Source organism: Prinia subflava, chromosome 13, assembly GCF_021018805.1.
Source record: "Prinia subflava isolate CZ2003 ecotype Zambia chromosome 13, Cam_Psub_1.2, whole genome shotgun sequence".
NCBI lineage: Eukaryota > Metazoa > Chordata > Aves > Passeriformes > Cisticolidae > Prinia > Prinia subflava.
This window is the reverse complement of record NC_086259.1, coordinates 18,393,696-18,407,552: the sequence shown is the minus strand read 5'-3', so window position 1 is coordinate 18,407,552 and position 13,857 is coordinate 18,393,696. Positions and strand designations below refer to the sequence as shown.

Here is a 13,857-nt window from a genome sequence, read left to right as displayed (position 1 = left end):
ACCACTGTAACTGGAGAGGTGTTTATAGAGCAAAAAATAGCAAAAATAGCAAAAATCCAAAGCTCTGAGTCAGTGCCTCTCCCAAAAGAAATGAACCCAAAAGTCAGCTTGGCTCATCCAGAGGTGGTTTGGGGTGGAAGGAGGGGCACAGCACCTGCACCTGGCAGCTCAAGGGCACAAGTGCGGAACAGGGATGAGGTTGGGAATTAGGGAATCAGGGAATTAATTAGGGAATTAGGGAATTGGAATAATGGGAATCTCAGAGCTGCAGGAGGTGCTGATAAAATCAGCCTGTTACAGTACGCCAGCCTTGTTCAGTGACACATCCCAAATTGGGACATGCATGTCATAAATGCAGGTGGAATCATTTTATATTCATGCACCCGTTCTGCATAAAAAGTTGTTGTAGCAATAAGTGTAAGAACTGCCTCAGAAAGGAAAAATTCCTCTTTAAATTCTATTAAAGTCTCCTCCACTGTCAGCCTAAGCAGGGATTATAAAAACACAGAGATGTGCACCCAGATTTCAGTATTTTCTGAAAGAATATGGTGGTACTATTCTAATTATAAGGTGTCTTTCCTTAATTTTTGCTCTCTACACTTTCCATTTAACTATATAAATTTTTTTTACATATTTTAGGTATGTTTAATTTTCAGTAATTAATGGCAAGATCCATCTGGGTAGGGAATACCCTGCAGGCTACCTCAGGCCAGTGACCATTGTGGATGCTGTGATTAATAAAGCACCTACAAGGGAGTGGGGAGGAATTCAGATCCCTTTCTGAACTGGATTATCAGACCCTGGCTTTCCTTCAGACAAGGGAAAATCGTGTTTGTTCCACTTATTTCATTGGCCATTAATGCTGTTCCTAGAGGACACCTCATTTAGATGTGCTTCCTCCTGCTCCTTCACGTTTTCAACAGCCAAGGACAAAACTATCAAATCAGTGCAGTTTCCTGTACAAGTTTTTCCCATGTTTTAATGACCATAAAAACCAGGGAGTTCAGAAATACACAGTTTTTATTTCAAAAACAAATCCGAGAGAAGAGAGGAGCTGCTAAATCGGGTCAGTGATCCGCGTAGCCTGAGGTCCTGGTCATCACAGTGGGGAGCAGCTGGAAGTTTAGGAAAAACACCAAAGGACAGAGCATGGAGTGATCCCTCCCAGTGCACTCCTTCCTTCCAATTGCTCCAGACCACCCTGGTTAGCAACCACTGAAAGCTGCACTAATAAAAATAAAAATATATCTCATTTCTCCCCAAATCCTTTAATACCCTTGACCTCCCCAGCATCCTGTGACGAGCTCTACACTCCAACCAGCGCCGTTTTTTGCAGGGAATGATATTCTTTTGGAAAGCTGCTGCTTGCTGTGATTGCTGGGATGAGCTTGCAGATGATCACGGGGCAGAGCCATCGGTGGCAGGGTCAGCTCCTCCAGTTTGGGAACTCAGCTGCAGATTTGGAACCGGCCGGGCGGCCTCGTCCCTGCGGGAAGAGCGGCGGTGCTGAGCTGGTGTCTGTGGCAAGGAGGAAGGACAGCACCCCCACCCTTCCATTCCTCCCACGGGGATGATTTGGGAGCAGATAGGAGGTGGAGCTGAGGGGAATTGTGTCAGCAGTGCCAAATTCAGCCTCCAGGGCTGGCCGGGACCGCCCGGACTCGCGGAACGAGCCCTGTTCGGGTTTCTTTCATCCCAGGCTTTCCCTGCTGGGTCATCTCCTCCACCAGGCAGGTCTGGACAGCCCGAGAGGGGAGGGAGCAGCAGCTGCAGGTTCAGGTTCAACCAGCAGGTATTTTGCACTTTTGGCCTGTTTCATGTGCTTTAAATACATCTGTTTTTTGGAAGGAGCCGAGCTCTCCATCTCCTGAAAGTCATTTATGGCATTTCCTCCAACAGCCAAGGATTAGTGTTTATTTTAAAAAGCAAACAAAATGTCAACAACAATTTTTGCCTCTTTCTTTCATGAGTGCAATGACTGCATATGGAAAAGGCTCCAGGGAAAGAGTGACAATCATGTGGCAGGAGGAACAGCACTTCACTGGGAAGGGAAGCACATTCTCTTTGGATATAATTTTGCCCCTAACAGAGCCACTCCTGTGGGGATTTTCTGAACATTTATCGGCTCAAATAAATCCTGTCCACAAAAACCCTTGAGAGAGCAAGTTTCACCCTGTAAACTGCCTCTGTTTGGGTGAGGACTCTTTATTTCTATAATTTAGATTTTCTAAATAAGAGAGTGTCCAGAAAGGACCATCCTACAACTCACAAACCTATATGGAGAGCTATACAAACCCCACATAAACCTATATGACAAACACTGCTGCACCCATGAAGTGCTTGTGCAATTACTCCTTTTCAAATAATATTTAGAGTTCTTGTCAACTTCATAAACACACTAAGCACTAAATGAGCAACATTTTTTTACATCAGGTAAAAAAAATCAGTGCATTTATGCTTCAAATATCTGTGGAGTTGTAACCATACAAGTCAATATACAAAGATGGGAGGTTTTTTTACCTCTTCCTGCCTGTCATTGTTTTACCTGTAATAAAATTCCACCAGGCCCCAGCCTGGTGTGGACCCATTGAGCTGGAAATCTGCAATGCACTCATGGAATACTCCCCTCCCTGTCAGGCCATTGTACACCACAGGACAGGGCTGCTTATCCAGAGCTGCAGAAACAGCAAAGCTCTTGCCACCTTGAAAAGAGAAAAAAGGAGCAATGTCAACAACTTTCAGTAGTATTTTATCTCAAAAAAGTCCCAATATCTATTATTTTTGTGTATGAGAGGTTTTATGCTTTTCTGAAGAGTGACAGTACTGTCTGCTTTGTAAATCCACCATATTTCCAACTGAATCCACCTCTCAACAGATGTTTTGACACCCCCAAAAAAGTGGAAATCACTGTTTTATGTGGATTAGCACAAGCAACAGTGACCACAAACAGAATCTGTAACTCTCCCTCTGGAACCTGTGGCCCTGATCCTGCAGTGGACACATTTCACCCAGGACACTCCACACTTATAATTCAATTTAAGCAGGGAAGTGCCCATGGCAGTAGGGTTGGAACCACTGGGGGTTGAACCTTTCCAACCCAAGCCATGATTTTATGCTCTAAGTAGATTTCTCAGGGTGTAAAATGTAAAATTCCCCGGGATCACGTGGAATCTCAGTGAGGACTCTTTCCTCCACTAGAGGAAGTGCATGCCAAGAAAAGGAGGTGGATGTAGCTGGGCTGTGTTGAGCTTACCAGCAGTAAAAGCGACTCCGTACTCATCCTGGATAACCCCATCCTCAGCCAGCTCAGCCAGGGAGGCGTTGGACCACTCAATGCCAGCCTTCCTCCCGTCAGGAAAAAACACATAACCTACAGTGAGGCTGAAGGGGAGAGGAATGGGGCAGGTTTAGAGTTCAACCAAAACTCAAATGCACCAGAACAATGGCAGAGAGAACTGGGCTGTTCTGCCTGGAGAAGAGAAGGCTCTGGGGACTTCTAAAAAAGCTGGAGAGGGACTCTGGAAAAGGGCCTGGAGCTTAAGGATAAGGGGAAATGGTCCCCACTGTCCCAGGGCAGGGTTAGATGGGATATTGGGAAGAAATTCCTCCCTGTGAGGATGGTGGAGCCCTGGCACAGGGAGGAGGAGGAGCTGTGGCTGCCCCATCTCTGGAAGTGCCCCAGGCCAGGTTGGACAGGGCTTGGAGCAGTCTTGGGGCCATGGACATCGGACTTTAATCCTCTGGATGCAGAGAACACCAGTCAGCAAGGCAGGGCTCCTGTGGAATGCAGACTACAGTCAGACACGCCTTTTCTAACAGCTGGAAGTGCCCAATTTGTACCTCTAAATCATCCAGACAGCTCTGCCAGCCCTCAGCAACTGAAAGGAAAGGAAGCAAGGGAAGGTAAAAGCTGTCCTTGTGCCTAACTACAAATGAAACACTGGGAGGAGGGAGCATGAGGGCGTGGATGGAAATCAGGCTGTACAGGTTCAAAGCAAGAATCTGCACACAGGTGTCCTGCAGAGCAGCTTTTGCCACCTCTAAGATGAGCGTTTTTAGCAACACAGAGTCCTTTGGTCACTTACTGAGTTGTGGTAGCTGGCATGTTGATAACTGTTAAATGTGCTGCAGTCCCGTCCTGCAAGAGAGAGAAAGAAAAAGCAGCCACAGTTGTACAGATTCATTTCTGAGGGTCCTTCCCTGGCTGGGCCAAGAAGACACTGGCTGGAACTCAGTTTATGCAATGTGCTATGGTTTTGTACTTTAAAATCATCTCACTACATTATCCATGAAAGGAATATAAACCAAACACATTCAGGAAAAATCAAGGACAATGGGAACAACAGAAAGTCCAAAGCAAGAGGATATAGGAGGGAAACTAAACCTGCAAAGAAGAACAAAACTGCTGCACTTTGCCCAGACTTCTCTTCTAACCTGTATTAATCTATGTCTGGGAGCAGCAGATAGGGAAAATGTTAAAAAGAAACTGGAATCGCCTGGTTTTTACTAATTTCTCTTCCATCCTTATGTCTGGACTCTTCATGCTCCGCTTGGGCTGCTCTGAGGCAAATTTAAGCCTCCTCTGATGCTATAAATGTACAGACACTCAGGGTAAGAGGACTCCAAACTTCAATCTGCAATAAACTTCTTAATGAAGCCAGCTGGCTTTTAATTAGGAGCCAACAGCCACAGTCACTTTGAGTCTTGAACAACTGAAGAACAGGGAGAGGTTGGTTATACACAAAGCTCAGTAAAAGGCACACAGGCACACGATAAATCAGGATTTGCATAGAAGTGGGCTTGTCCAAGCAGGGAAAAGAACTTTTATTCTGAATTCAGCCTAAACCCCTGTAACGCTGCCTATAATAGAGAGCTTTGATTCATGCCTGGCTTGGCAAAGGAAATTCCTTTTCAGGAGCATCTGCTGGGCTTGGCTGGCAGCTGGCAGGGGCAGCCCCCAGCACGTCCCTGGGCTGTGTGCTCACAGCAGCCACAGCACCGCCTCTCCCCCACTCAGCAGAGCAGAGAATTACGGCTCAGCACAGGCAGAAATATTTGCTGACTGCTGTCATGAAGGCTTAGGATGCTTCAAACACCCCAGGCTTCCCATTAATGGGAATCGGCACTGCAGCAGCTCCACGGAGTGCTGGATGCTTGCAGCAGCTGAGAATCTCTCCTGTTAAAGCTGCCTGCCTAATTTTTCCTGAAAAGGCCGAAACAAACTGTTTCAAGTTATCAAACGAGTTTTGCTTCAATCAGTGTAGCAAAATCTCAGTTTTTACACACACAGCTCTGTTTTTGAGAGCTGCTCTCAGCACTGACCTGGGCTGAGGTGAGCACTTGTGATTGTACACCATGGATGTTCCCAAATCTTTATTTCTGGATAACTAAATATGCCTGAAAAGTTCAGAAAAACTCCCTGGTTAAATAGCACCTTGCCATGTTAATACCTACTTCAAAGCGTGCCAAAATCATGACATAACGGGAAATCTCAGCCCAATTCCGGACACCTGCAAAAAAAGAACAAAATCTCCCAAAATCTCCCAACCTGAAGTTCAGCATTCCTGGGTAATATGGATTAACAGTACCTGACTTCTCAATAACTTTTGTGGATAAGGAAATATCCAGTAACTGCTAACGTGGTAAGCAATGATCATCCCCAAAACAGTGATGGTATTTCCTCTGGAATATCTTAATTTCATGCCCAGGCATGGAACTGGTTATTTCAACAGAAAATCCTTAACCTCATTGCCCTGCCAGTGCCAGGCACAGGGCAGGTATTCCTCAGGGAGAGAATTCTCTCCAGTGCTGTTACCATAGGAGTGGCTCCGAATGCCTTTGAGGGAAAGTTCAGCTTTCCCATCATTTCCTATTTCAATTTCTCCAGCAGACTGGCCCCACTGCTCGTGTCGGAAATGCTGCTCCCTCTGTCTGGAAGAAAGAAAGGAGTGGGTCAGCACAGGCAGGATCTCCAGTTCTCCTCAAGAAGCCTCAATGCCAAGCTGATGGACTTATCTCCCAAAATGAAGGAGATTTCAGAGCGTCTGGACCATGGCTATCCCAGATTTTACACATCACTTCTACATTTCCTAGTTTGTTACATAATGAGACATCTGAGAATGAAACAACAGCAAATTCTCACCCTGATATGATATAAAATCACCCTTGGTTTGAAGAAATGCTGGGCTGCCAAACAGCTGCTGCTTAGAACTCAGCAGGTATCACCAAAACCCACACATTGTTGATATACATAATTTCTGCTTCTATTCAGACAACACACCATTGAGTCTCATGTTTTTAGCTCTCCAGAACTTGTAGAGTGTTTAAAACACCCACTTCAGCTCCTTTCTCACAGATTATATTAATTTTCTTTATTATATCTGGACCATTGGCATTGGAAGCTGCCGAAATCAATGAAAAAAGAAAGAATAAGGAATATTCCTGGTGCTGAAGGTGTCACTCAGGTATCAGGAAGATCCCACCTGTGTGCAGGATCCACCGTGTCCTTTAACAGAGCACTTCAAATTAAACCTACCTTCTCAAATCCATTATAACACACAGCAGACTTTGAAGAGAACTGTAGAAAACATTGTTATAAACCCCAGAAGTCATTAATCTTGCCCCTCACTTTTTGACCTTCTGGAAGAGCTCGATGGTCCACGGCTCCCGGGCTAAAGCACGAGCAAATGTGCTGGGGTTACTGTCAACATTAAAGTTAAAAACGTCTGTGGAGTTCTCCCACCTAGAAAAAGAGAGAGGAGAAAAAAAAAAGACATTATTACCATTCAGCTCATACCAGGCCAAGTTGTGCATTTGCTACTTTGACAGAATCAACCTTTGTATTTTATTGGAAAATTCTGATTTTCGTCATTTTAAATGAGCCATGAGTTTACTGTGCATCCCAAAGCAAAGATGAAAATCTTACTGCAAAGAGAATTTAACTGGTACAAGCTCTCCTTCCTCTTCACTCCACTGCTGTCTGTAGGCTCCTTTCCTGCAAGGCAAAACAATATATTTTTACATTACTCCTAAACAAACAACAAAATGTTTCTAACATATTTGGAATTGGGTGGAATAGAGGAATTTATAATATTATACATCATCAGATATATTTTCATTCCTTAAATGTCTTAGTTACCAAACAGCTTTTGGTTCAAGCTGGTTAAATTTAAGGTGAATTAAATCTATTTCCAGATAGTGCTGAAAAAGCCTTGGTTTTACATGTAGATAAATGAAATCAGGGAGTGCTGCAATACCTGAGTAATCCATCAAAATTTATCTTCCAGCACATTTGGGGCTCCAGGTATTCCATAGTGAGTCCTCCTCCACTCCAGACCTCTTTGGATTCATCCCTCACCATCATGTTTGGATGCTGTGGGTGCTGAAAAGAGGAAATATTTCAGGGAAACATTTGCTTAATTCAGTTGTGAGGATGCCACAAAGCAGTGTTGTTATACTAAATATTACTAAAAACCTAAAATAACCCACACCAACCCTCTCTTTTTTTTCTATATTCTCCAAATAGGATTTCTCCTGCTTTTTCTGGTCATGGCTACTTAGTGAAACAGATTTGTGAACATAAAGAGAGTTGAGTGCAAAGGGATTTATGTCAGGTCTTCTCTCCTTCTTTGCTATGTAGCCAGCTCTTAACAAAGAAAGAAAATCCGCAGGCAAAAATCTGATTAATAATATCTGATTAAGCTTTCTTTTCAGCAAGAATGAAGCAGATGTGCATAAAACTCCCTAAAAGCTTTCCCTGCTCTTTAGAGAGGCAATTCCAAATGGTTTTTATAGCCTTAAAAATTAAAAAAAAAAAAGGGGGAAACCCAACCACAAGCAGAAAATGGAACTCATTAACCATGTGCTGCACTTGATTGGAAAGACCGGATGCTCAAATTCTTCCTGGGGGATTTAATAAGCCATTTTTTAGAAAGAATTCTGTTTCTAAATATTTCTAAATATTCTATTCTGTGCAGATTATGGGAAAGGGGAATGAGTATCAGACCCTACAGAAAAAGGGATATACCCAGCACTCTGACCAGTTCTACCCCTGCCTTTACACACTGGTGTCTCACTGGTGTGAGGATGCAGAGAACATAAATTCGGCCTTGGGATCCTATCACAGGTTGAAGAAAGGAGCTGAGCACTGCTCCTGAACATCGCCCCACATCCAGCACTTACTTCAAACTCGCCTATCCCGTCCAGCCTCAGGAAGAGCCACATCTCACAGAGGCCGGCGGGACGCCTGGCCAGGCGAGCGATCACAAAGCTCCTGTTGGTCTCTGCAAAGCCGGTGAAGTACAGGGAATCCAATGCCTGGGGAAAGGGAAATGGATTTCAGCTCCAGCTGCAGGCAGGAAAGGGAGGGGAGAAGGTCGGCAACGCTTTGTTTTCCATAAGCTTCTGCTCAGGGATCAAATTTCAGTTTCGGTTTTTGTATTTCATAGCAGGCACCCTGAGATCAGCCAGAGAGCTTTGGAAGCAGCAGTGAAACCTCAGCTAAAATACAGAAAAGCTCAAAAAAATGGGGTCGGGCAGTGTGGGGTGCCAGGCAGGAGGATGCAGGGAACGGGGGCACCTGAGGGATTGCCGGGGGGATGCAAGGGACTGGAATGCAGAGGATGCAGTGGGGCGGAGATGGAGGTGATGCAGGTCCAGGGAAGTGTGAGTCCGAAGGGGAAAAGGCGTTCTGAGGAAATGCGGGGATGCCGGAGATGGGAGTTCCAAGACTGGGAGAATGCCGGGGATGGAGTGCCAGAGGAACAGGGGGATGGCAGTGTCAGGGATGGAGACACAGGGACGCCAGGATATGAGAACGGGGTGTGCAGAAGCGGCTCCCGGAGAAGGCGCTCTCCGCACCGGGGGTCCCGGGTCACTCACGTGGGGGTCGGCGCGGAGCGGGCGCGGCCGGCGCGGCTCGGCGCTGCCTGCGGCCGCCCGCTGCCTGCAGGCGCCGAGGCAGAGCAGGAGGCAGCCCAGGGCCCAGCGCTTCAGCGGCACCCAGGAGCCGGGGGCGGCCGCTCGTCCGGCCCCGAGCAGCGCCAGCAGCGCCGCGGCCACCAGCGCCACCAGCGCCGGCATCGCGGCTGCGGAGCGCGGGGTGCAGAGCGATGGAGGGTGCGGAGCGATGGAGGGTGCGGAGCGATGGAGGGTGCGGAGCCCGGTGCTGTGCGGGTGCGGAGAGATCCGGGGTGCGGAGCCCGGTGCCGTGCGGGTCCCGGTGCGGGGCTGGCTCCGGCCGCCCCCAAACCCCGCCTCGGGGCCGCTCCCCGCCGCGTCCCGGGACGGAGCGCGGTCATTTCCGCGAGGGGCTTGTCCAGCCCTGGGAAGTTGCATTTGCTCGTTTTATTGACTACGCGCTCCAAGGGAAGTTCGGGCAGTTCTGCTGGAGGGACACGAGAGGAAATCCTGCAGTGATGCGGTGCAGGAAAAAGCGGGAGTTGGGCTCTCTTCCCTCAGCCTCCCAACTCTTTGCTGCAGATCGCTGAAGGAGAGGCCGATTAAAATTGGAGATATGGAATAAGCGTTTCACAAGGAGGGTGGTGAAACACTGGCACAGGCTGCCACAGGGGCGGTGGATGCCCCATCCCTGGAAACATTTGGACGCAGCTTTGAGCAACCTGCTCTAGCTGAGGATGTCCTGGCAGGGGGGAGTCGGACTGCAAAAGGATCCTTCCAAATCAAACTATTCTATGATTCTCTGATTTGTGATCCTGTTTTATTGGGCACTTGGCATTAGCGGGTCCTTCACTGGCTCCCAGTGCCAGCTCCAGCCCATTTCATTAAAGGAACCACAAAACCCCACCCACCGCAGGTATCTCAGCATCTCTTCAGCATCTCTTAGGAGCCATTTCTAGAAGCCATATTTTTGAAGGCTTTTGGATGGCTGTACAGGAGATCTTTTTATTCTTTTTATAATTAGCATTTAGTACCATTTCCCTACACTGAAACAAACCCAGCCCCTCAGGAGAGGTTGAAGTGCAGCTAATCTCACTTTGGAGAAAGCTGGGCCTCTCAGAACCTGTGCTTTCTTTGTCTCCTGGGTGTTTGGACTCCCTGTTAGCTCTCCAAACTTCTCAGCGGATTCCCTGTTACTTGCAAAAACATTTATTGTGTGTTTTTATGCCTTGTTTCAATTGTGCCTCAGTTTGGTTTTATAACCACTTCTGCTCTGGTTTGTGTTTAACGGATCAGTGCTCATGGTTCTTTCGATTTTCTCCTCTGAATGTAACTTGGTGTTTTTTTAATAACCTCCTGAGCTCTGCTGCTCCTTTTCGCCCTTTTTCCAGTTTGTCCTGATCGTGATGTGCCCTTACACGGCCTCGATGATCATGTTTCTATTGTTCCCACAAAAGCTTTTAGTGCCTGAGATGTTCCTTTTACCTTCTTAAAAAAGGTTCCTCAGTTTTACCCAGCTCCCCTTTTCTGAGAGCAGGCACAGATGTCCTGTGTTGCTTTATTGCTGTCCATGGGCCACGTGAAAGTAAAAGGAGAAGGGCAGAAGGCACCAGAGATTCAGACAATGAGGTTCAGAAATTAATTTCTGTAAATCCCCATTGCTTCAGTCAATATTGAAGGGACACATCCTAAAGTTAAGCACCTAGAGTAGGCAGAGAGTAAATAAAGTCGTTTTTGCAGAGAGCCCCAGGGATAATAAGGTTGTTTTCATACCTCAGATTATGCTGTGGAGGGATTGAAAACAGTGTAAGGAAAGAGATGTGTCACAATGTTATCACCCTGCACCTGCAGCACCGCTGTGGCTCAGCCCACAGAAAGGCTGCAAAGGGGATGGATTATGAAAAACAGCTTTTCTTTTTCGCTGGAATTTGAACACATTATTGACACCCAGCAATAGTCAGTGGGGAAAGATCCATACAAATGACAAACCTTTGTGACTTTATAAACATGCACATAATTAAATCCTCCTCTGCCTGAGGTGGAAGCAGCTCTAACAAATGACAGATTCTTCTAAGAATCTTCTTTTTTCCCCCAATGCAACCCATGAGCAGCTTTGCTTCCCCAAATTCTTGCAGTCCTTACACAAACCACTTGAATTTCAATATTTGCATTTCTGAGGGGAGGAGAAATGGGGGGTGAATATTTCATGCCTGATATGTGAGGGATTCCAAAGCCCCCTGGAGCCTCCCCAAGCCACGGTGAAGGCATTGTGTGCATGTCCCTACAGAGATAAGCTCTGTTCCTTCCTGTGAGGACAGGACACATGGGAACAATTTGTGTCGTGCCACCTTCTGTTTCCACATTTCTTAGGTAATTTGTTTGAGGACTCAAAGTTATCTCTGGCAAACAATTTATCTTGGCAATGTTATTTGTGGTGGGAGCGGGTTCCAAACCACCAGGACTCGCAGAAGAACCGAAGTCCTGACATGTCTGGGGATGTTGTTAGCGTGACAACACCAAATCCCCGGGCATTAAAAAAGGTCTAAGAGCTGCTCAGCAAAAATGTGGGGAGCAAAAGACTCAACCAGTTTGTTTTTCAGATCAGGAGGAAATCAGGAACCTGCGGCTGATGCAAGGTGTAAAAACAAAAAGAAAAGCAAGCTGGATTTAAGAATTTCTGGTTAGCATAAATTTAAGCTGCTGCATAAGGTCTGAAGCATCTGCAGTATTGCTAAAAAGAGATGTCACAGTACCTAACATTTTTGTGACTCCTGGGTAATTCTGGTATCTCAGCCATTCTGAGATAGAAGCACAAGAATGGTAGTTTTTTCAAGGGTTAAACTCTCTATAATTTAATATAAAATAACAGAATTTTATTTTGCTTTCATTTTTATTCCTGCATAAATAACATATCAGTTCCACTAAGGAAAACACCGAGGGAGAAGCTCTTCTGATTTTGTGTCTATAAATATTTACATAATTATATTTGAATAGCAGACACATTGGCATCGACTAATTTCTTTTCATATGCACAACCAGCTGTTGGGAAATAGAAGAAAATATGCATAATCAAGCTTTTCAGAAGTCCCCGATATTTCAGCACGGCAGAGAAGACACACAGGCATGTGAGCAGCTGTATTTTATTTCACTTACAGGCACACACAACCCTTGTGCACTGGCTGCCCGTGTCCCACTAGATGGTGGTCATGCTACAGGAAAAAAAGGATGCAGAAGCGTGCCCGGGTTGTCATCGTTTCTGTTTGTCATCCTTCAGCTTTTTTAAATTGGTTTAAAAAGTATCCTCAGCTGACACACTGTAAGGTTTGCTGTCTTGCCTCTGCTTTTTGAGGCACTGGCTCTGTATTTTTCCTAATACACAGTGGGAAATCCTGAATGAGTGTCATGTAATAATATTTCCGTATCAAGCAATTTAACTACTGATGTTTCAGCACAGTGAACAACTGCTGAACGTGCTGCTGAATTAGGTGAATCTCATTCCTGTATTGTTATGATTTGGGACGGCAGGAATAGTGATACAAAACTCTGATCTTCTTTGGAGGGCTTACAGCAAAAATTTATTTAAAGACAAATCCTTTTATACAGCACTTCGGTACGATGAATATGGTTGGTCATTGAGAGCCTACACCTTTTGTAAACATCTTTGCCAGAAAACAAGTTGGAAAAACTCCAGGTGTCAGGAAGAGAATATCTACAAGGATTCTTTGGGTTTCTCCTTATGATTTCCCAGCCCAGAGTGGGAGAGTTATGTACTTGGATTTCCCACAGGCTCAAGCTAATGCCCAAAGCCTGAAAACCTCTTATTTGACCACTGTCAATTCCCACATTCCTGAGACTCTCAGAAGTGAAATCATAGAAGGTTTGGGTGGGAAGGGATCTTAAAACTCATCCAGTCCCACCCCTGCCATGGGCAAGGACACCGTCCACTATCCCAGGCTGCTCCAAGCCCCCTCCAGCCAGGGAAGAAGTACAAGTTAATGAGGGACTGTAATGAAATATGACCACAGAAATGTGTGTAGACATAAAGCAAAAATTCTTCATGGAGAAACTGAGGTCACACCCAGTGCCTCCGTGTGCAGGGTGATGTCCCCACCTGCAGAACTGCCTCCAGCCCTGGGGACCAGCACAGGAGGGCCCTGGAGCTGCTGGAGAGAGCCCAGAGGAGGCTCCAGGATGAGCAGAGGATGGAGCAGCTCTGCTGGGAGGAAAGGCAGAGAGAGCTGAGATTGTTCAGCCCGGAAAAGAGAAACTTCAGGGTGACCCAACTGCGGCCTTCCAGTGCCTGGAGGGAGCCCACAGGGAGGACGGAATGGGATCATTTAAAGAGTAGGTGGTTGCAGGACCAGAGGGAATGGCCTCAAACTGTCACAGCAGCTCTGGATAAGATGTTAGGAGGAAATTCTCCCCTGTGAGAGCGGCACAGCGGGCACCAGGTTGTCCAGCGAAGCTACGGCTGCCTCATCCCTCCAAGTATCCCAAGCCGAGTCGGACGGGGCTTGGCGCGCCCTGGGACAGTGCCAGCTCTGTCAGTGTCAGCCCGTGGCAGGGGTTGGTACGGGCTGATGCCCGCTGTGCCTCCGGCTCCATTCCGGACACTGCGGCTGTGCCCGGCCGCGCTCCGGCTCCCGCCCCTGCCCTCACGGCCGCGCTCCCGCCCCTGCCCTCACGGCCCGGCTCCCGCCCCTGCCCTCACGGCCGCGCTCCCGCCCCTGCCCTCACGGCCCCGCCCCGCCCCTGCCCTCACGGCCCGGCTCCCGCCCCTGCCCTCACGGCCGCGCTCCCGCCCCTGCCCTCACGGCCGCGCTCCCGCCCCTGCCCTCACGGCCCCGCCCCGCCCCTGCCCTCACGGCCCCGCCCCGCCCCTGCCCTCACGGCCCCGCCCCGCCCCTGCCCTCACGGCCGCGCTCCCGCCCCTGCCCTCACGGCCCCGCTCCCGCCCCT

At 47.5% G+C, this 13,857-nt stretch overlaps 1 protein-coding gene across 1 annotated transcript; it reads right to left on the bottom strand.

Moving 5' to 3' along the window:
* Window positions 1–1,002: 1,002 nt before the first annotated feature.
* Window positions 1,003–9,351, bottom strand: LOC134557707 (uncharacterized). The gene is made up of 11 exons (XM_063410904.1): window positions 8,881–9,351; window positions 8,182–8,316; window positions 7,257–7,381; window positions 6,926–6,994; window positions 6,629–6,742; window positions 5,816–5,931; window positions 5,455–5,510; window positions 4,086–4,138; window positions 3,254–3,381; window positions 2,546–2,702; window positions 1,003–1,486 (listed from the first exon to the last, which is right to left on the bottom strand). Exons 1-11 carry the CDS (start codon window positions 9,334–9,336, stop codon window positions 1,399–1,401), a joined length of 1,497 nt encoding a protein of 498 aa, XP_063266974.1. The 5' UTR covers window positions 9,337–9,351; the 3' UTR covers window positions 1,003–1,398.
* Window positions 9,352–13,857: the final 4,506 nt, after the last annotated feature.

Bases quoted from the DNA above. Each gene is read 5' to 3' on its own strand.
- LOC134557707 (XM_063410904.1), bottom strand. From the start codon at position 9,336: ATGCAACTTCCCAGGGCTGGACAAGCCCCTCGCGGAAATGACCGCGCT. The intron at 7,382-8,181 runs GTAAGTGCTGGA...TCCTCTTTTCAG, and splicing joins ACGGGATAGGCGAGTTTGAA to CACCCACAGCATCCAAACAT. The intron at 3,382-4,085 runs GTAAGTGACCAA...TCTCCCCTTCAG, and splicing joins ATGCCAGCTACCACAACTCA to CCTCACTGTAGGTTATGTGT.